The following is a 23,938-nucleotide window of genomic DNA, read 5'->3' on the forward strand; positions in this document are numbered from 1 at the left end:
TGCCAGCCTCCCTCCACCCCGCTACCCACCCCAGTTTCAAGACCCCGAGGTGACGGGGACGGCAGAGATGTTCCCTACACTGACAGGTTGGTCTTACCTGGAGGACTCATTGAACACGCACGTCCCCACACACAAACAGGAACGGAGCACAATACGAGTGGCGCTACTGTTCACAAGTAGTACATTACATATTTACATGGGACACACACACAAATAAACACACACACACACACTACGTGGCTGACCCACTGTAATTTCTCCAGTGCACGGCTGGTGACAGGAGCAGCTGCGGCCGCTACGGCAGACAGATGAAATTTTCATAACTATCTCCTCCAACTTCCATCCTCACCTTCAGGATAATTTATGACCTGCCTGCCAGCTTTGAAGAGACAATATGCTGCCTATGAAATGAAGCGCTCCGGCGCTGTAGGTTATAATTAAAGAGAGTGAAAGAGTGTGTGCGTGTGCGTAGGCGTGTGTGTTTGTGCGCCAGGTGAGGTGGCAGAGGAGAAAAAGGGAGGCGGTGAACATGTGGCACACACGTCTTGCATGTGTTTATAGACACACCGGACATGACTTTGGTTGATCCTATCGCAAAACAGCAAAGGCTAACATTCATTTAGCGACAACAAATTATATGAAAAACACTTTAAAATAGTCTAAATCAAAACATCCTAAAAATAAATAAATAAATAAATAAATAAATAAAAAAATAAAAAATAAAAATCACAACAGACAGAGACAAAAAAGATTAAGGGAGGAGAAATCAGGATTTTCAACAGCATTTTGCAATGAATAAAATGTTTGTCATTATCCAATCAGAAAGAAAATACAATCTACCAACGAAGTTATGGAGGAATGACGTTTATTTGCATGGGAGCAAAACTTTTAGGACTTAATAACAAGGGACGCCGTAACAGCGCGTGATTCATCTTTATGGGAGCACGCCCACCGATTACCCCAAAAGCGCTTACACTCCCTCCCGACATTTAGAGCACATTGCCTGCCACACATCCAAACCCAATGATATTCTATCAGCTCCCTGGGATGTTGGGTTTAACCACCAAAAATGTTCTTATTTTCCCCGACTACCCGTAAAACAAGCAGAAACTCGTTCCTTCTGCCCGACTCGTCACCGCAAACACAAAATCCTGTTTCCGTATAAAAAAATATATAAAAAAATGAACTTAATGGGCGAGCGTGTGTGCAATGAGGTTCTTTAAATATCTGCGGGATGTTTAGTGGCGTTTTTACTCCCACATGGCACTGCAGAACTTCTCATGACTCAGTCAAGCAGATGCGAGGCAACAAACACGAGGGTCATAATAATTCCTTCCATTGCCTTGACCACGCAACAAGTGAACACATGTACTTGGACGGTGAATTACAAAGAGGATTGGCTACATACTTTAGCTTCAAGTTTATCGTTTTGCAGAAGTACGGGAGCATAACTCACAATTTAAAAGTAATTGCAAACATGAAAACATTGACTGACTTGAATTCAAAATGAACCACAAAAAAGCATTTTGCAGTAAAAAAAAAAAAAAACGCCAGTAAATCAAACATTATTAATGGAACAAATAATGTGTAACTGAAATCTTTATTTGGAAAGAGCAATACAAGAGGATTTTGGCGGATCGGAAGGTTCTGCCTCTACGACGGCAACTTAAACCATATGTGTAAGCAAGTCGCAATAATAAACTTTGCGAAAGTCATAATTATTATTTTTGTGACAAACAATGAAAGCCAAAAAAAAAGAACAATCAAAAGCATAACAGAAAGTATGGCATGAACCGAAGTTACAAGCAAAATGCAAAGCAGAAAGGTGCACCCGAATCTGTTGGATCAATCTGACTATTACAAAAAAAAAAAATCACCACTGGCATTTGTTATTGCTTTTGCTCCTTCTGAAGACCACGGGAAAATGTTGTGCCAGTGGAAGTTGTGTTTACATTCCAATCGCCGTGACGTCTGCTCACCATAAACTGAGTTGCAATGTATTTGTTTAGTGACTCGATATGAGGCTTGAGCATGAGGTACATGCAGTACATTTCCTGGAAGTTGCCTTTGCTAGCTAGCCACTTTCATCTAGTCATTTTCAGGTCCAGACATTTTGGAGTGTGATATTTTACTAAATGGTTATGCGCCACTGCACCAGCTTTCAGGTAGACTCACACTAAAAACTTAATTTTCTTCCAATTCAGTACTTTGTATTTAAGTTATCTTTGGCAGTTTAACATCCTCTCTTGCTCTCCATCGCTTTGTGCGTTGCATGTTTGATACGACTTTCTTGGGCAACGATACTGGTACGGTAAGTTTATTGCTGCTGATGAGGCCAAGATAAACATTTTAGAAGAACGGTAGCCGTTGACGTTAGCAGTAGCCGGTGAACTTGGGTGTCCCCAATGGCATTAATTGTTGCATTTACTTGATCTGAAGATCTGAAGAGCTCAAGAAAAGCTTTTGGAATACTACGAGAAGCTATTTTTGCATTTCACTAGCCATGACATTCGCTACACATAGGCTGAGCTGCACTGTATTTGTTTACACACTAGATGTGTGGCAAGAGCACATGGTAGTTACACTCTCTGCCCTTGAAAAACATGTTCAGTGTGGGAACTCCTCTGCACCAACGTTACGTTCCACACCTACAAAATTAGTGACTTGTTTGTGAGTGAGTTTACATGGCCTGAGTGTGTAAGTACAGGAACAGCATCACCACTCATCACGGTTGAATGTGCATTCCTGTAGAGTGACACACATTGGTGGACTTTCCATGCTGGAAGCGATACTAACTACGCTGGGAGGTTTGCTCGTTCTTCGGAAGCGGCAGCTGCGAGGCTGTGCCGAGGTCAAGACGTGTCGTGCATGAGTGAATGATTGCTAAACTGGAGGGTGCAGAAGAATCCATAATTTACAATCAAGAGCGCCTCACAAACGGTCCTGGGCCCTCGTGAGCGGGACCACACAGACATGTTTGAGATAAAGACAGACAAATTAGATGCCAGAGTTTTTACGCCGACCGACAGGCTCGTGCTAATTACAGGCTGGTGGCTGATGAAAGAGACAGATGACATGTTCCTATTTTAATTTTCCTTCATTTTACCCCAAAAAATGAACAAACTGAAAAAAAATGGTGAGTTGAATTTACTCACTACACTTATTCTGTCAAGTGGTTGCGCCAAATAAGTTAATCTGTATCCCGATACATTTTTGAAGTGGACGTATAGTCCACTTGAAATAAATGGATCTGGATCCAGATGATTTTATTTGGTGCAACCACTTGGCAAAATAAAATGGAGTAAACACAAAAACATTTTTAGTCTAGCGACAGGAAATCCCTACCACTGAATGGTTTTATAGCACCCCAAATTGGTTCACTTCACTAACTTTCGTGAGGTGGAAAATGAATCGGGAACGGGATTTGTCCCACCCTATAAGAGGCCTGAAGATAATGAATCATTGGTACACTAGCCACATTAGATAAGGCAGTGCATCTTAATTGTGGACACGACACTGACAAGTCCTGAAAATCCCAACAGGGACAAGGCATCGCCATTGTCTCCAAAGTCTTTGTTCCACCCCTGTGTAGGCATGGAAGCAGACTTTGAAAGGAACCACACAAAAGCCATGTCAGCACTCCTGGAATGAAGTGCGAGCCAATGGAGGTCTCTCTTCCCACCCACCTCCCTGTCCGCTGTCCGTCCCTCCGGGTCTCTAAGCATCCCCTCAGGGGTGATACGACACTAGTAAGGGTCATCCCCGACTGGGGACGGCTTTAACGTCGACACTCGGGCCCCTCGCTGGCCTCTGGTGACCCCCCCCCCACTTTTGATGACTGACCGGGCCTTTTATAGAGTCGCGCCCTGTCCAGGTGAGGACAAGAGGGGATGACAATGGCAGGGAACATAAAGCTTGATGGAAGGGTCAAGGGTCAAGCCGGACAGCTGAGTGATGAGTGCAGCCGAGAGAGATGTGGACCTTCTTTTCGCCTCCTTTGACCATGTCAGCTGATGGGAGCCCATGAGTAAAGACCTCAGTCACTTGCAGCAACTGAAAAAATAGAGACCCAAGGAGTACGACTACAGGGGTCATCGTTTATGAAATGTCATGGTTACAAACGGAACACAGTCGGCAGTATTGCCTGTATTTTGAGGAAAGTTGCCTATTTTGTCAAATGCATCCATCCATTTTCTATCTCTATGTTTCAGGTGAGCTGTGGCAAATCCCAGACAAAAGTTTGGACTGGAGGCAGGGTACAACATGGGCTGGTCACCAGTCAATTATACGGCACATGAAGACAAACGGTCACATTCACACCTATGGGCAATTTAGAATTTGGAATAAAATTAAAGAAGTATGCTAAGAGAAAATCACCACAGTTCTAAAATAGATTCAAAAGCCGAATCTCCTTACAGTGTGGCAGACAGGCATTATTCCACACTGTTGCCCTATTTAGCCAAATGTATCGTCAAAATTATAAGCCTTGGAAAAACTTTTATTTGACTGCTGACAGTCAACTTGCACCTTCCTAAACAAACCAAATTCAAGCCTATCACAGTCCCTTATTAATCTTTTTTTTTTTGCTCCTGTTTGCATTCGCTTGCTACAAGGTCAGACCTCATACCTTCCTACTTTCTTTATGCAAATGAAGCAGACCAAAACTAAATGGTAGCACAAGTGGTGGCAGATGTTCAATTGTGGATACAACCTTGTAGAATTCCATTAAATGTAACTTTTTTGCGCGTTTATAACTCCACAAATGATCGACTCGGTTTAGATGACCATTGTTTGACACAGAAGAAAGAACAATGTAGCATTGATGTCGCGATTTAGAGGCGTCATTACTGAGCCCTGAGCTGAAAATGACCACCGCGACATCTTTATTCACATATCCGGCTCCAACTGTTTCCAGCGTCAAAGGTCATCTGCTGTCTTTTCTCATCGTTGAAGGATGGGAGGACCAAGTTTGCCAAGTCAGGCGCAAACGCCGCTTGGCTCATAAACACCTCCGCCTGTCACCCCCCCCCCCAGACACACACACACAACCCCTCCATCACACACACACTAATGCACACACCCACTCTTTTCTCCAGCACCGAGGCGAGGTGGGTTTGCACTCTGTTAATCTTTCACTGGAGGCCTGCTCTCTTTTAAAAAGTGGCCCTCTGGAGAACAGAGGCGGCCAGTGAAATAGGGCTAGTAAAGGACGAGAGTGGATAAAAGAACAGGAAGAAAAAGCTACAGAGAGGAGCCAGATGGGCACCTTCACAGTCCATTTATCAAACCCAATGTGGGCCCCTCCCCTCCCCTTTTCCCCGCTGCTCTCATGTCCTAAACCCCCATGTAATTCTGTAATGATTTTCATTATCGTATAATGACCTTACAAAGCCTACAGCAGTTTGCATGGTCAGTACAAAACTCGCAGCTGTTCCCCTCGGTGTTTGTCCGCCCGCTGTGACAAAGCACTTTGCTTTGTTTTTGCGGTCAGGCTTGACCTCTTGCTTTTCGTTTTTTTTTTTTTTTTTTTTTTTGGAGGGTTGTCTTGAGATGACCTCACCATGAAGGTTCAGTCGAAAAAGAAATTAGGGCAACGTCACAATAACTAAAGATTGTTGGACTTCAAAAAAACACAACAATTTCTGAGAATTACCATTCGGGACGCTTACTTTGGGCACCAGGTAAACGGAAACGGCCCAACTCAGTCTCTGTTGGTCAATTAACTTGTTTGGCTTTGCCTGAGTTTGTTTGATGTGGATGGTTGTTTGTAACATAAATCTAATCAAATCAAACCCTCAAAAGGCACAACAAGATTAATAGTAGATTTTGTTTCAGTCATCCAACATAAGCAGATGATCTGCTATTTGTGTCTGGCGAGAGTGCCCGGCTTCAGTTTACGAGACAACTTCTAGATTTCTAAACTCAATAACTGCACTCACTTCGTTTGGTCAACCATGGTGAGGCCCGTTCTGAGTGGAACCTGTACTGTTACTGACTTTCTCACAGTGCTGCAGCTCAGTTTCAGCACGTCATCTTAGAGGCCATCTTTTTGTAGAGCAACTATTTTTATCAGACCCTCAGAGAGTTATTTGCCACGAGGTGCCATATTTGACCTGCAGTGACCAGTATGAGGGTGTGATAACATCACATTTAACACACCTGATCCCCATTCACACCCGAGGCCTTGTAACACTAACACGTACCATGATGGCAGTGAGAGGGGAAAAAAAGGTTTCACTAAAGGGTGCAGTCACTTTTGTTGCCAGCAGCTTTGCCATTAATGGCTGAATGTTGACTTAAAGTGTTTTGAGGGGACTACTGACAACCTGTCTGCAGCATATAAAAGTTTGGGCTTTCAGCACATTATAGTGAGCCACAAAAAAACCTTTAATCACTCAACCTACGACATCTTTTTTTCCCTAATGGGAAAAGCAAAATATATTTTTTGAGGGAGAGTGCAAGAGCTAGTATTTGAGGAAATACCATAATAATATAAATGACGCACCAAGCTTATGAAATAAATATAACCTATTATCATCATTTAGACAACAAGTCATTATTATCTTTGTCTGAATAGACAGGAAGTGGAATTTTTTTTAGCACCTGGCATCTTGAATGCTAATTTTTCACATGACATTTGGATATGCCATTTCTGATCCAACTATCCCAGTTCCTTGGAGATTACGTCTTGCTCTACAATATGCACTAGGTGTGTAATATATTCACCTGTTCTGCTATTTCTAGTCACAAATAACACACACACACGCACACACACGTCTATTTACAGTGAGCTCAATGGGGCCATTTACCGAAACGGGATGATGAGGGCGGCATCTACCACGGAATTTACCGTGCTCATTGGGGAAAAACCAGTTACCAGAGGAAGCTCATAAGAATAACAAAAAAAAAAAAAAGATGGCGTAACTTTGTTGGCTCGCAATGAATGAATGACTGAGTCACTCTCGAGCAGCGGTGGGAAACTTCAGCTCCGAGGGCCTTATACAACCCCTGAGAGCATTTGATGCAGCCCGCCATGCGATTTGAAAATACAAATGAAATGTTCGATGAACAAATATTAAAAGCACCAACAAATTTCAACCACAAATGCGTAAAATACATATTGAGTGTTGATTGTTTGTGTGGCCTTTGAAAGGCCCATGGTGCTTAACAAAAATGTGAGAAATGAGTGAGAGTAAGCTTTAACTGCTGTTTATGAAACAAAGGTCAGTAAGGAACATCAATCCGTGCTGGTTATTTACGTGCATCAATATACAGTCAGCAATCATGCTTTAAAAAAAAAAGGGCATTTTCTGCTGAACGTAAGCAAGAGGAACTTATATTGTGATAAAAGTCTACTTATTTAGGGAACTTCATTGAAAGCATGATGACTAGTATAACAACAACAACACTACTTATATAACTAAAACTAATGCAATCATCACCATTATCATCATCAGCATCAGCAACAACAATAATTATCATCATAATCATCATCATAATCATTGGCATCATCTGGTGAATTTACAACGTCTTACGTTCCACATGAGGGTTTTTGTTTGTTGGAAAACAAAAAAGAAAAGAAAAGAAAAAAATGACATGTAAAGTTTGCGTTCCATCAGCTTCTAATCAGTACCAGTACGTCGCACTTAACATTGCACCCAGCCATGTGTTTAGTTTTGTGTAAATGCTATCTGTTGACAGCCACTTGAAAGGATGACCCCTGGCTTTTTGGCAAGTGTGTGTGGGTGGGGGTGGGAGTGGGAGTGGGGGGTGCGGGGTTTTCAACTCAACGTGTGTAAAAAGGGGGGAGAAGAGATATCGGGAGCAGCTGGAGTTCAAACACATTGTGTGGGGGGCGCTTGGCCTCCTTGAAAACTAATCTAATCACTCTTTCACTGCGGATAGAGTAAACGTATGTCTGCCCCCGCTGACAAGGATGGAGCATTTCCTGTCCGGGGCTGTGATGAGATTGCATGTCGGCATCAAATGATGAATTTGGGGAACTTGCAAATCAGGACATTTTAGACCGGAAAATACTGCAATATAATGCTCGGAGAAGTACTTGCACGACGTTCCTCAGCAGTAGCTCGAAAAACCTCTCGACCTATCTGACGTTGGCCGTGTGGCCGACTGTGGTGTCGGACCGGAAAATAATGGAAGCACACACCGACGGAGATGCCAACAACGCCGGACCTTCGGTGCATGCGTCAGATGGAGTACCCCTCCATGCCTTCGGGGGCAATAATCAATGGATAGCCTTTGACGATGATGTCAAACAACGGCTATCTTTCATGAATGAGTGATTACTTCATCATCGCGCACTTCTGTTCATTCAGACGTTGTGTCCATAGACACGGGATGTGAAATATGCGTGAAGTTTATTCAGTTATGAGAAATAACTTCGATTTTCACCGTTTTTCCGCTAAACTCATTTTTGGTTCTTGTCCAGTGCACTGATTCGCTAGCTAATAGCCAATCACAGTGCTCATTTAATCTGACAACTTGACCCGATTCTACATGTTGAATCGGCCGAACATGCCCCAACAACGGCGCCAACTTTCTGACGAGGCGCGCTACACTATTCAGACAGCGTGAACCAACTTTCCGATGGCCGACGGCGGATTGGCGTGTTGAGGCCTTAAGGTTAACTCTTTGCTTTTTCTTTGTTTTTTTTTTTGTTTTTTTTATATAATTAAACATCACGTGGTATAGTTTACATTGTGGTGAACTAGACTTATTTGCTGATACATGGACAGGGCTTTTGTTTTGGCTGGTGGGTGAGGGGTGGAAAGGCGGATGCCGTTGGGATGGCTTTTAGGTTTCAGCACTCGCATCTTGGAATGCGACATCAGGACCATGGGCGTCGACGCGACCAAGCAAGGTGTGTGGAAACAGCTTGTTTACAAGGCTCATCTGGACTGGGGCACCTCTTTGGGTCAACGGGGGGTGACACGTCCAAAAAACGGACGGCCATTGTGGCAAGACTAGGGCGTTGTGTGTCATTTTTCAGAAGCTAGGATGTTGTTGTTTTTTTTCTTTTCTAAATACATTCTACTTTAAAATCTATATTCAGGATCTGGACTGTGTCTATCTGAGTCGTGTGTTTGGGGGCGCATGTGTGCGTAAATGTGTTTGACACAGGGGGTCAAGTCTGAGTGAGACAATAAGCAGGGAAATCATACGTGAACGTCGTTAGTTTATACAAGACTCGGAGTGGTGAGAAGCAACAGCTAAAACAACAATCAGCGCATGTGTGTTTTCCGCCAGTGTGGCCATTCTTTATCTGAAGCGATGACCGGTGCGGTGCTCTCTGCACTCTTATCTTGAGGGAAGGAAGTGCACAGACTTATCCAGGACACACGTGTCGCTGCGTGAGCTGTGATAGGTGCCAGGCCCAGAGAGTGCAAGCAAAACACCGAACATGTTGCTGTGTGCAGAATTCTCATCAGGGAATTCATTAATTCACCATTTGACCATATGCTGTATTCTCGTTAAAAACGGACAGCCAGTATTGCAGCATAGTCAAAATTTTGGCCTCAAGGATTGACCCACTAAGGCTAAAGAGTCCACATGTCGCAAAACGTTTTTTATTTTCTTGATTGATTTTATTTTATTTTTACAGACCGCTCCAAACTCAAATTTCCCAATCCAGTAATTTCACCTCATAAAAAAATAAATAAATAAAAAAGAAGCAACAATAAAAAAATCTGGCTGATGATGAATGAGGAGATAAATTTGTAGGCTTAATGAGATCGTCCAAGTTGAGGCTGAATCACAATTTTTGGACAAACTTCATGTGTTGAGAGGTCAAACCTCCTCAGAGTTGAAAAGGTTAAAAATAAAGGATGATGTCATTACTTGACGTTTACTTTCCAGTGGTCTTCCAACAGTCGTGGGAAATTTGAAATCAATTTCTTTTTCCTTAGATGTAGGTCGTTGGCCCTCTGAAAGCTGTATGCGGTCTTAAACCATTTTATTTGTCTCAACCTCCTAATATTACAACTTTGTCAAGCTTGAACATAAATAAGAATGATTCCTGATTTAATCCCACCACTCCAAGACTGTAAAAGTGTGTTGCATTCATTGTCTGTATGTGGTGTGTGTTTACCTGTCTCTCCATGTCTGCCTCTGCTGGTGTCTGTCTATCAATGCAGACAGGAGCGTCTCTGCCATGTCTCTCCTGCTCTCGCCCGCTTGTCCCTCCTCCTCCACTTTTGCCAAGAACAGCATCGTCTGAAAGGCAAAAAAGCAAAAATAAGAGACCCTTGAATATTTGGGACAAATATTTGCTCCCACTTTTTGGGGGCACAATGGATGAGTGTAAAAAAATAAAAGAAAAAAATAAATAAATATTTTTCTTTTTTTTTTATTCAGTCAATATTGTGTGGGAAAATTGACACGCTTGAGTATATTCAATATTTTTTGGGAATATACACATTTTGAGAATTTTTCCAAGTGCACTAAATGAAACAAAAATACAATTAAAATCAGTTTGGATGATAGCAACCATTAACTGCTTTTTTTTTTATGGCCAGAAACAATTGATACCTCTTTGCCCACAAAGAAAAGTGTTCATGACAGAAAAAAAAAATTAAAATTAAAAATTCTAAAAGATGTGAGTTTGTAGAAGAAAGTTTAGGACTATCCTGGAATTGGATTATTGTTGTGCTGACATTTTTTTGCAATGTTGATTGTTGTTTTGTGTTTTTGATTTTTGATTGTCGGGCTGTTGTTGTTCTTGGCTTTTATTGTGGTATATTAATGTTTGTAATTAGAAAAATAGATTGATATAGCACCTTTCAATGACACCAAATAATAAAACCAAATTGAAAACTAAAATACGTTTATAAATTTGTATGATAGAAACAGTTTGGAATACACCATTTCGATCATTATCATATCGACGGTCAAGTAGTGTTCCAGACTGAATTGTGATTTGAGATTTGCTATTCAACTGCATACAACATTTAATTTGGAATGTTTTCACGCCGTTGCAGCTCTCCACGACGTGTGGCCCAAGTGACTATTGTGACACCCGCAGGATGGCGTCACACAGTAAGTCTGGCATTTCAGTCAGTTTCACATCAGAGGACGGGCAAATTACATCCAATATTAGAGCGTGAGTCAATTAATCACGGCCTCGCACAGCACTGTGTAATGTACGAGTATCCCCCTGTTGAACATGAATTACAGGCTGGCTTAAAAGTGTGACGTGGCACATCAGCGCTAATCGGAGGCATCCTGGCAAAACCTTCGCCTGCAAAAAGTCCTCCGCCGCTTTTAAGCCGGTTGAGAGGGAGTCAAATGAAAAAGGATCTGGCAGTCCAAATTAAATGCGGCGCTGTCAGCCACAGTCAAATCCTCTCTTCCACCCACCCCTCCTTCTTCACTTCTTCTTCTCTCCTTCACAGACTCTTCTAGCTCTTTGAATATCCTTAAAAAAAAAGAAAAAAAAAACGTCGGGGGCCTTCTCGGAGCCGCCTGTGAAAGTGATGGATCTGTAACTCTGACTGACTGTGACGCCTTGTTAAGAGCACTCGCTTCCCGTCATATCCACCAGTCAAGTGTATTCATTTCTTCCCATTAACAGTCAACCGCCTCGCGAGTCTTCTTAGCGAACTTTAAAAAAAAAAAGAAAAAACACCCCGCAATGCAAAGGGAGGGGGCTGCACTGTTTCTTCTCCTTTGCCTTTTTTTTCAGTGACAATCTACCTGTCTGTCTTAATTCCCACTGAAGAAAGGTTTGATTGTCTCTGTGTGTGTTTCCAAAGGACAGCGGTGTGATTCGCAGACGGCGTAATGCGCTTACATCCTTTTCGAGACAGGTGTCAAAAAATAAATAAAAAGTGTCACCTTGAGTGATTATATTTGACTTCGAGGAGACACCAAATATTAGAGTGACCAGATGAAAACAGTGCTGGTGACTCTTCCGATGGAAACTGTAACTTTGGATCAAAACATGGGTGACAGGTTGGGAAAGTTGCTATGGGGGCCCTGCAGCGCAGACTTAAGATGTATTGCCATTTAGAAAAAAAGCGTATCAACTGAAAGAAACTAAATAAATCAATTAGAGTGGCTAAGTCTGACAACACAAAGATTGTTGTTAAATTATGAATTTAGATCTATGTTCGTGGCAGGATTTGCCTGCATTTCACAACAATGTGTCCACAATTTATTTTTTGAATTTATTTGAGTGCATCAAATATTTTTGCAAAGACTTTTTATAATTTCTCAACAAAATTCAGCACGCAGAGAGAGGGTGAGAACTTGAAAAAAAAATAAAAATATTTGTATGACTTGAGCACATTTTTTAAGCATTTATCAGAATGTTTTTAACATACCTTGACAACATTTTTAACAACTAACAAAAAAAAAATTCTGGAAATGTTTTTTTATTTCCAGCAGAGATGGCATCCCAAATGGTAAATATTTGCTAAAATAAGAACAGACACTTCACATCCTTTAAAAAATTCTCCACTTTTTTACCAGCATTTGACTGATTGTTTCTCCAACTTTAAATATTTGTCAGTTGAGTAACGGAATTTTTATACATTTTTTCCTATAACTACATTTCATTCATTATATGGATAATAATCCCTCACGCACACACACACACAACCAACTCTCACGCATGCAGGAATTCAGGGGGTCACATGTGACATGTTAGGGGGTGTGTCGAGGTTCAGTATCTCGCACTTAGTTATCACTTTTGGCAAACACAAAAACATGCAACTCAGCTTACTATAACTGCTGGAAAAGAAAGAAATAAATGCTGTCAATCTTTTTGGTGTAATCCAATCAAACCGTAGGTGCCAAAAATTTGGTTTATCATCTGATGTATGAGCAAAGGAAAAAAAATAAAATAAATAATAATAATTTCCCAGATAATTGCATATGTGTTACAAGGACCATGGCGTTGAGAGAGACCCTCGCATTTACCCTCAGGCTGATCCCTGTGGCCATTCAGCCAGACCACTGTTTGTTTGTTGGTCAAGCCTGGTGTCAGTCAACATGCAGCAGACAACATTAATTTGTCTTTCTTCCTGCGTCGTCTCAAATCGCACCCCTCCTTCTGTCTGTTAGCCCCCTGATGGCAGTAGCTGTCTTCAAGCCCCCACACCTTCTCACCCAAAATTGACCACACAAGTCCCTTTGACCCAGGACACGTACTCAGGTGAATCAGAGGGCAAACAGGAAACAGTCTTTTGGGGACACAAACACAACAGTGACTAATTTACAAAAGATGGGCATAAACATGGCTATTCCGGAAAGAAGCATAAAGTTACCTCTTGCCAGGACTGGAGTTTAACACCATCAAGCATTTGCCTATGCCAAAAGTTTACACTTTGACCGAGCTAGCACAAGTTCTTTCATCTAGATGTCGTTGATCATATTCCACAGCACTAACTCACGCTTTAAAGTACTCAAGGACTTTCTGCATGATCGCACACTCAACGTTGCATGACATGTACTGCTACTGGTCACTTAGAAATGAGTGCATCGATTATCTGCATCATCTGCACGACCGTCATAATATTGTGAGTACTGATAGCGTTATCTCAGCTCTTCTGACAACTTTCTATATTTATTTAATGTATTTATTTATCGTAGTTGCCTGTTAGTGGAATATGGAGTAACTCATACTACCGGAGACAAATTCCTTGTGTGTTTTACACACTTGGCCAAAAAAGGGGATTCCGATTCAAGTTCTCTCTGTGTTACCGTGTTTTCCGTTACACATATACAAGGCTCACCGTATACAGGCATCTAAAAATATACGTTAGCATGCATGCGCGCTAAAACAGACGCTTGTATGCAAAGTAGTGTATGTTTTTAAAATGGCAGCTGGAGCAAAACTGAGTTTGGTTGTACTTTATTGATGTATTGAACATGCCAGGCAGGTTCCTTCTCGTCATTGTAAGAGTCAGTCCTCAGTCAGATCCGCCTTTCATTTATATAAGCAGCGTGACACCAGGAAATGCTCCCAGTCAGTCAAGCAAAGTCAAATAACATTTACAGATATTGGAACTCGGTGCACACGTAAGGGCTTCGCATTATAAGGCGCCCCATCCAATTTGGAGAGAATTTAAGGCTTTGAAGTACGCCCTATGGTCAGGAAAATACGGTAATGGTAAGAAGCGAGGCAGCACGGTGGGTGACTACTTAGTATGTCCGCTTCACAGTGCAGAGGTGCAGGGTTCGATTTCGGCTCTAGCCTTCCTGTATGGAGTTTATGTTTTCGCTGTGCCAGTGTGAGTTGTCTTTGGGTACTCCGGTTTGCTCTCACATTCTAAAAATGTGCATGGTAGGTTGGGACACTCAAATTGTTCTTAAGTGTGATCGCAAGCGCGTGAGGTTGATACATAAATCAATTAGACAAATGTTTTTGTCCTTCGACAGCAAACCCGATGAAATTATTTTGTCTGCACCCTTCTCCAATATTTGCCATGCCAAGATCATGTTTTCACTCATACTTCTATTTTTCGGCCCAATACCGTACCGCCACAGCTTCATGTTTGAAATACATTTTACAAAACCGTCAACAGATATATTTGACAAGCTTTTACCAGACTTTACCAAGCTGAGCCAAGTGGGAGTTTGGCAACCTCTTCCCTGTCTCAATCTCTCTATGCTGTCTAATACAAGAGGCCAATATTGCTTTGACCGCCGGGAGGAGAAAAGCATCAGGTACCTCGCTGGGGGGAAATGGAAAAGCTTCGACTCACAAACATAATCAACTGGCAACCTGCGATCCTGTCAGGCCGACTCGTCGTCCGGACGAGTGATCTGTGTGTGTTTGTGGCACGCCACTGTTGAGTTACTTTCCTCCTGGGGGCGAACTCTCCACTGGTGGCAAAATCATATTAAGCCCAGGAAGAAAGAAATGGCAAAACACATTGACTGCTCTGCGACATTACAGAACTTTGCGTGTGTGTGTGCATGTGCACGTCTGTTCGTTGTCTCACCATTTGCTTGCTGCCACATGATTTTAGAAGGTTCATATTTCAACTTGCTATTAATGCTTTTTCCATTGGGAGGACAAAAAAAAAACAATACTTGATACTATTAGATATTATTTCTCGTTCCTGGCCAGCTGGGGTTACAAAAATACCCAGCAGATACCTTACGGGTAACGTAAACCACTGCTGGTTGCTAAACAATTGAGCACATTTTCCACTTGTGGATTATTGTGAGGTACACAACTATAATGTGATGAAGCGATTACACTAATATATCGTTTCAGAGTCATACCGGCTCTCTGGGGGAAACCATAACGACAATGTGGCCCACGACAAAAGTGAGTTTGACACCCTCCTCGACATGATGCAATATTAACCCAGAGTCTCCAATTTGAGGACAGCAAGGAAGTAGACTACTGCGGCAGTCTCTGCAAGAATAAAATTGCTCGAGCATTGGAATGTATTTCGATACACAGTGAGAAATGACATTGATAAACACGCATGTCAATATTAGCTTAGCTTGTTATTAGTTCTTAATGTTGCAACGTTATAACCAGTCTCCTCTTCGCTGCTGCAGTCCGTTTTCTTTCTGCAAATGAAAGTGCAGTGTCATTGTAAGATTTGACGAATGAACGGCTGGACACGAGAAAAACATACTTAACATTAACTCATCCTATTGGTGTGCCTTGGTATTACAACCGACAGCACTGGTGTCAAACTCAAGGCTTGGGGACCAGATCTGGCACCCCATGTCCTTTGATGTGGCCCTCAAAAAGAAATCAAGCATCCATGACTTGCTATAATAAGTACCAAAATGGCAAACTGTCTTATGTAATAAAACAATAGCATTGACATATTTGAAGGCATTTTCTTTTTACCAGTTTTCTTCTTCTTTATTTGATTGTGTGTCACGTTCGGCTACATTCAGGATGTATTTTTTTTGTCCATTCCCTACGTTTGAACTAATAGCACATTTATTTATTTATTGGCTCAAACATGATTGAAAAATGTACTTTTCGTGAGTATATTGAATCATTTTGCCAGAGGGGATTGGATGTTTAATAAAAGAGTCAAATCATGCTACATAAAAATGCATACTGCCTCTAACTTGTGTTTACAAAGTAGTTTATTGATATGTCCATGTGACATAAGGCCTTTGTGCTGAACTCACCCATGGAATGTTGTTGGGCCCATCAATTATGTCACTGGGAAAGAAAATGGGTTTCACCACACACAGCAGGTTATATGGAGTGTAAAACATTAGAAAAATGTGTCTGCGACATCAGAGTAACATGTTTGAAGTGAAAAGGGGCTGGATGGGTGGGTTGGGTGGGGGATGAAGACACTCCCAAAAAGGAAAGAGTCCTGACAAGTGATTTTGTTTGAAGGCATTGTAACACAGTCAAGTGGGCAGAGCGGCTTTTCTATGGCCCCAAAGGCAGTCCATCTTGCATCCAGAATACAAGCCGGTTGGAATGGACATATGCTTTCAACGGGATCAAATGGAGCAGAACTCCCGGGCTTTTGTGGCACTCCCGTTTTGGGGGCACAAGAGAAGAAAAGGCAAATCTGTTGCGGGGTCGTCGTCCCACTGGGGGCCCACAAAAATCCCATAAAGATTCACCAGCCTATTTCTTGCAAGGCTTTTTTGTTGGGAGACTCATAATAAAAGGGGTGTGGATCCAGTTGGCGCTAATGGCTAAACCACCTACTTCTTTTCAGAGTCAGGAAGAGGCTACAAACGCTTGCACACTCCTCATTGGCCATACGAGTATGCAACGTCCATCCATCATGGGGACACTTTTGAGAGGTGAAAGCAGGACAAAGCGGGCCGAGTCGGGCATAGATATTTTGCAATGAGCAACAAACTTGAGGCCCTTCTGGTCCCTTTAATGGCCTCTTTCTTTCTTTTGGTTCATGAAAAGCCTTGTCCAGATTCTTGCTGGATAGCAGATTGGGATCAGCACCTCAGCCTCTTGCCAGTAAAAAGCTTTTTGCTAACTGGGACCAAGGCCAAATATTCCGTACTTTGGAGTGGTGAGGCCAGAGTGGTACATATGTCCTAAGCTTGCATTTGTGATTGACTTTTGGAGATATATTTGATTGATCACAAGATGTCTGTAGTGCATATACATACATACACATACACAAAATATGTTTTCAGCTTTTTTTGTCTTTGTTCTGCAAAATGGCGCCAAATCGTTTTGATGTGAGGACAGTCCCCGAGTCCATAGTCTTTCAGTTTTAATCGCAAGTAACACCCAGCAAACTTTCAACATCCCTCCAGTTAGTGAACTGCTTCCACCGTCCTGTGCATCCCCTCGCATATAGAAAGATCCGACGGGGGCAGTGTTAAATGGGCAGGATGTAGGACGGTGTAATTAACGCTACTCCTTAAAGCGAGCCTGCTTTGGCTCCACCGGGAGAGCCCGATATAGCGCTCATTAATTCCTATTTGTGCATAATGAGAGGGTCATGTTAGATGTAATAAATGGCTCTTTTATTTGGGCGAGAGCTGCGGGGCGGCATCCACTGCTGGCTAACAGTCTCATAAACACCCTTAAGCATCTCTCATCAGCCTCGTTGGGTGGGGAGCGATCGCGTACAACAGGCATAATGAATCAGGTGTACTGAGAATCTCTTGAATGCCCCTTTCTAATTAAGTGCACAGACACGCTGCATGCTTTGCGTAATATTCGACTCATTTAATACTAGCAGCGGTTTCCCATCTTCCGAAGTCGAGTGTAACCTCGTTCACAGGCTTTGTTCAAAGGTTAAAAACTGTGTCATAAGCAATCGCAAATGTCATGAAAAGTAGCCTGAAATTGATTCTCTCTTCCTTTCAAACTAAAGTCAAATCTAATTAGATCCTCCATTCCTCACGATAATTAGTTACACGGCGTAACTCAAGACTAAAGTGCATTCTCCCGGATTTCCCATTTAATCCCCTTGATGAAATCAGATTGTATCAACTCGAGTATTCCAGGACTGAGTTATTTTAGGATCATACAGTGTAGAAAGTATGTTGAACATACAGCGTTACATGTAAAAACCGCCAGTGTCACTAACCCTTTTGCCAGATTAAAGCGGACGCCATTTTATGGAGTGTATGACTCCATAATCCAATTATGTTTCAAGAGGTCCTTTGTGGCGTGTGGCTTTGAACGATATTGTTTAGTCGTGTGGTTGCTGTGTTTTTTTTCTAATCATGACAAAGCTATATTAAACTTTCCACCCAACTCAAGTTCATAGGCTGTGTAAGAATTAAATCTTTTTGTATTTTTTTTACAAAACTAGCCATATAAAATACACACATGTAAATGATGGCCCCGTAAATGTAATAGTAATTGTTGCACCAAATCACGCAAATCAAGAAATTTCCACAACCATTAAGGAGTCTTCCTTCTCCAGACTGCATATTTTTGACTTCTTCACAGAAATGTTCAATTGCGTTTAGATCAAGGCTGTGACGATGTTTACATGCAGTCACAATATTCAGGTTAAGATCAAAATTTCGATTTTTGAAACAGTCGGAAGAGCCTATTTGTATGAGAAGACAGTTACTCCCGCATTTCAATCGCCCAATTTAAGCGGCTATAATAGACGTCATTTCCACTTGTTACGTTCTACCGTCAATAAAACACGCTATATTCATGTCACTCACTACTGGATTCACCCAGACGGTTTCCTCCACACTCCAAAAGTGTGTCGCTGTGCTGTGTCTGAGTTTCACCATGATCGCTTCCCTCTGCTTGTATAATTTCGGCAAGTTGCGTGCCAGACGTACGGATTTATCTACACGTATATATGTGTCTATAAACAAAATGTGTCATTTTTGTCGAAATGGTAGAAACCCGATTTTGTTTATATGACAAAACATTTGAGTTAGAAAAGAGGTAACCAGGAGTCTCATTTGGGTTTTTAAAAAACTTTTCACGTGTTGATTTTCCTCACCGTGTTTTTAAGTGCTTTAACGTGTTAGAGGACTATTGATCAGCATCTGATTCCCAAAGGCCTCAACACACCAATCCGCCATCTGTTTGGTGTAGCGAGCAACGTCGGCGGGTCGGGCCGTTGTTGAGGCATCGGGGGTGGCGTATTCACCCGATTCAAAATGTATAATCGGGTTGGGCTGTCTGGACAAATGATCACTATAATTGGCTGTCAGCTAGCGAAACAGTGCACTGGACAAAACACAATCGTGATGAAAAGGGAAAATCAGTGAAAATTGAAGATATTTCTCAAGAACTAAATCAACTTTGCTGATTTTCACATCTGCTCGGTGGACATAATGGCTGGCTGGACAGAAGAGCGCAAAGACCAAGTAATCAGTCCCATTCATGAAAGGCCGCCGTTATTCGACATCATCGTCAAAGGCTACGCATTGACCATCGCCGCCGATGGCATGGAGGGCTACTACTTCTCACGCATGCGCAAAACGTTCGGAGTTGACATCTCCGTCGGCTTTTCCGGTTTGTTTTTCGGTCATTTTTCAGTCCGACGGGCCGATTTCTAGGCCGACGCAACAGTTGGCGATGACGGCCGACGTCAGATTGGTCTGCAGAGGCCTTTAGGTGAACGCATTTTGACCTCATGAGTAATTAAACAGCCCTTAATAATAATTAATAAATAATAAATGAGGGTTTAATTTTTTGCCTAAGATTTGATTTGTCTAGCTTTCTTTCGCTGTCAAACTTTTCTCAGATGCCGAAGCACTTTTTAACACAAACTTTCCTTTTCCCACGTCGGTATGACACAGGAGGAATAAGCTGGTCCCCTGCGGCCAACGCAGTTGAATGTGATTAAAGCAAAGCGGCGATTAATCTGCGCTGCCCCATAATTCCTCTTTACCACTTTAATGGATGTTATCTCTCCTCCTCTTTAAGGCTTATCTTGCTGATCAGGGCCAAGGATGAGGAAAAGGGAAGCGTGGCAGTGGGTAGGACGATGGATGAACGAAGGGGTGGGTTGGGACGGCAGCAAATCAAATCAAATCCATGCAGAGGTAAGTAAATGAATAAGTCGGTAAATAAGTAAGCAAATAAATAAATGTGGTGGATTGAGCGAGCTGCTAAGCGGATACGGCAGATCAGACTCTGTAAAGTGCTCATTTGTTTTCTAAGAAGACGTGACAAGCCGCTTTTTAACGCCTGCAGATACAGTAAAGAAAAAAAACCCACTGACACTCAGACAAACAAAATAAATGATTCAAACCACTGTCAATAAACATCCACCGCCCACTCGCGGCGGGGATAAGCTGCTGTCCTCCACATTGGATCAGACAGACGCAGGTACAAAGACGCAAATGTGCTTTTCTTCTTAATCATATTTCTTTTCAAATGAGCTAATTTTCTTTCGCTGAATGACAGTGATGCATTGCAGCCTTGTTGTTTCCATTCTGTGACACAATCCAGAGCCCACAACGTTGACACAAACTTGATGATGTCGCTCAAACCGGCTCCAAATTCCCAAAACAGTCCTCCACAGCTGCAAAACAATCGTGGGAAGAACAAAACAGTCTTTATTTGGGAACCTTGTGCACATACAAACGCGTGTTGATATTACAATGCAACTTTTGGATTACCCCTCCGTCCATTTTCTATTGCGCTTGTCCTCATTAGGGTCATGGCTGATCTGGAGTATATCCCACTTGACTTTGGGTGAAAGCCAGGGTGCACCCTGGACTAGTCGCCGGTCAAGCCGATCGATAATAATTCAAGTTCACATTCACAGGCGAAGACCCATGTAAGTGCAGGGACGAAATGTCAACCCCACACGGCAAGGCCGAGATTCGGACTTGAGGGTGACACGGGAGTGGATTTTCCATCCAACTCCCAGGGGAAAAAAATTCTTTCTGTAATGACCCGTGCACTGGGAGCCAGTGAAGAGAAGATTGGGGTTCTGTGCTCCCTCTTCCGAGCTCCAGTTGGAAGGCGAGTTGCAGCATTTTGGATCAGTTGGAGACGCTTGAGGGATGTCTGGCTGACTCCAAAATTAAGTGCATTAGCCAGCTGCCTAAGATGAAAAAACATTCATCTATCCATTTTCTATGGCACTTTTCCTCGTTAGCTTGCCTATCCCAACTGACTTAGTGTTAAAGAAGGGCAACAGCCTCAACTGGTGACCAGCCAATCGGAGAGCACGTACGGACAAATAACCCACATTCACATCTTGATTCATTTTAGAGTCTTCAAGTAAGCTAATTTATATGATTTTGGTATATGAGAGGAAGTTTTAGTATGCAGATCAGACCCTCGCACTTCCAAACAGTGAGGCACATGTGTTAGCAAATACATCGCCATGCAGAATATACTCATTGCAAATGTATGCCGGTATCCTGCTGATGTAAAATCTATCCACGTTTTCCTTCGACTGCATTATTAATGCATTAGGGAATTCCATCCTTCCATATCGTTAATCACAATGTATAGAGTACATGACAAAATTTAAAAAAAAAGTGGCAGGGTTCAAACTGAACTCATTGCAATTGTACAACACACAAGGAGCACTGTGACCATTTGCCATTCACAAAAAGCGCACACGTCTTGAAGTATAAAAGTTGGTGGGCCCCACTGGCTCCAGGTAACATAGACGCTAACTGGGAGCCGCCACCGCCATATCCGCCCGTGGAAATTATCCAAAGGGGTTAAAGCGTTTACGCAGAACACTATCAGGCAACTGCTGAAAATTCAGCTTACCCTGTTGAATGGGGACTTCAAAGGGAATGGCAAATACCTTCACGGCGCGACACTTTTCTCTCCTCTCCTTCGTGGGTGACTTTTCATTCGTAGTGGCGAATGGCTGCTGTAACAACTGGCCACGTGTTTTCCTCTTTAAATGAATAATAACAGTAATCTTGGGGTAATTTCTTAACATCTGAAGGGGGTAATGCTGGAAGGTTGTGAGTATATATATATATATATATATATATATATATATATATATATATATATATATAAAACAAGGTTGCATGTTATTTTTAAATTATATTTTTAGAATACAATAAAACGTGTAAGCTGTGGCACAAGCATACATTCTAAAATAAACAACCTGACAGATAATAAATGGCGGCATAATGAGCCATAAACAGATACTCGAAACTAATCTTGGTGCCAAGTGCGTGAATGGATGGAAACAAAATCTACCTGCTGACATGGATAATTACGACATGTTCATACGTGACCTTAAAATTCAGAAAACAGTAAGCTACAAATTCCCCAATATTACAGTAGAAATTATTAGGAACAATAAAGCTCGAGAAATGTTTTCAGGAATTTCCTGTGAATTTCCCATGGCTGTGAATGGATAGGGGAAAAAAAACATCTGCCTGCCGACAAAAGGAAAATTATAAATATATATGGATACTGTAAAAAATATATATTTATGTATTTGTCATTTTGCTATTTTCTGTTTCTACGGCTGAGAGTTGTTTTTCCATTCTTGTGTTAATGCTTTGTTTCCAATTTGGATTTTTGGGTTATTTTGTTTTTGTGTCGTAATCTTGTTTTTGGTCATTTGTCGGTACCTTGCAGCCCATCCTTCACTTATTCACCTGTTCCGTAGTTATCCGCGTCAACCTTCCGTTCTTTTAACTCACATTGTCATGCTGCATCTTGGGTTAAATAATAAATAAATAAAAATGTTTGCTCTTTTTTAGTTGACGCTGCTTTTTGTTGTCAATAATCTGCTTGCATAATCATAATAGGAATTCATGTGTTGCATGTACGGCTGAGGTGAAAAAAAAAATAATTTGACCACCAAAAAATTGTTCACCAGCAATTTCTGCCTCTGAACTACAATAAATAGTTTTCAAACTCTATTTGCGCTGTCTGCAACCATGCTTGCCGTTGGAGCCGCCGTTAACGGCTGCAAGGTACAATTGACACACAATATGGCACAGTAATTATTTTATTTTTATGTGTGTGAATAGAATAGGGGAATATAATTCTGGTTAAAAAAAAAAAAGAATCATAAAAATTCCCCCAATGTTGACAGTAAGCGCCAAAGAGTGTATAATTTGTTTGGTTTTTGCGTCATATTTTTGAATAAATTTACTTGAATAGATTGGGGGAAAATCCATCTGGCAACACAAGTGGGCGAAAATAAAAGAAGAAAAATGAGTGCCAGTAACCATCTGCAACATTTTTTTTTAACATCCGCCTTTTCCCCAAGCTCTCCAATTGCAGAAAAAAAACAATCGCTTACTGAAATTATTTATGTTGGACCGCACAACAGAAAGCATAACATTTATAATGTTTTACAAAGCCATCAAATAAATGGGAGAGGGGATTAATTGCCCCCGGCTCGACCTTAAAATAATTATTTGGAGGCAGGCAAACTCCAAACTCCAATGAAATTGATACACTTTGATAATTAGATTCTTGGCACTGACCCGCTGGAGTCAATAAAGGTTATTAAGGCCAATTGCTGTCTCAACGCATTACGGGCAGGGGTAAACTGTCCGTCCGAGCGCCCCCCCTCCTGCCCTCTCCTGCCCCCTCACTGCACTACTCTAGCAGCGCCAATATGATAATCCATTCTCCGTCCTGGGGCTTGTGTCTCCACTCTGCCGTACAAAAACCAGATTGGAGTCGCTTAACCTTTTTCCGGACTTTGATCAAATGAGCTCACAGAGCAATAACATTTACATTGAACTCCCCGCGCACACCCGCCACTCCACCTCCTCTGTCTCACCCCGACACACATTTATTGTTTCTCCACAGCCTCCCTAACACATGAAGTTAATACAGTGGACAACGTCGATTGACTTTTAAGTTGTTTTAATTTGTAAATAAGTTCTCCCGATGTGAAAAAAATGCTGATTATTCATTATAAAAGCTTTATTAATTGTACAGGATGTAGTTTCAATTTTTAAATAATGCCATTCTTATCCATAAAGACTACAATAGAGTAAAAGTACTCAGCCCTTAAACAAAGTTATCAGATCAATCTACTTGATGGCGCTTTGGGACATGTCC

The 23,938-nt window shown here is 41.8% G+C and overlaps 1 protein-coding gene across 2 annotated transcripts in view; it reads right to left on the reverse strand.

Moving 5' to 3' along the window:
- The window catches only part of fto (FTO alpha-ketoglutarate dependent dioxygenase), a 153,478-nt gene that overhangs the window by 73,625 nt on the left and 55,915 nt on the right, over positions 1-23,938 (reverse strand). For both annotated transcript variants that reach the window (XM_088296874.1, XM_088296875.1), the window contains exon 8: positions 10,109-10,233. In XM_088296874.1, the coding sequence (XP_088153000.1) occupies positions 10,109-10,233 (125 nt within the window). The remainder of the gene's footprint in view (positions 1-10,108; positions 10,234-23,938) is intronic.

Source organism: Idiotropiscis lumnitzeri, chromosome 5, assembly GCF_059441095.1.
Source record: "Idiotropiscis lumnitzeri isolate Australia: NSW breed Sydney's pygmy pipehorse chromosome 5, RoL_Ilum_1.0, whole genome shotgun sequence".
Lineage (NCBI taxonomy): Eukaryota > Metazoa > Chordata > Actinopteri > Syngnathiformes > Syngnathidae > Idiotropiscis > Idiotropiscis lumnitzeri.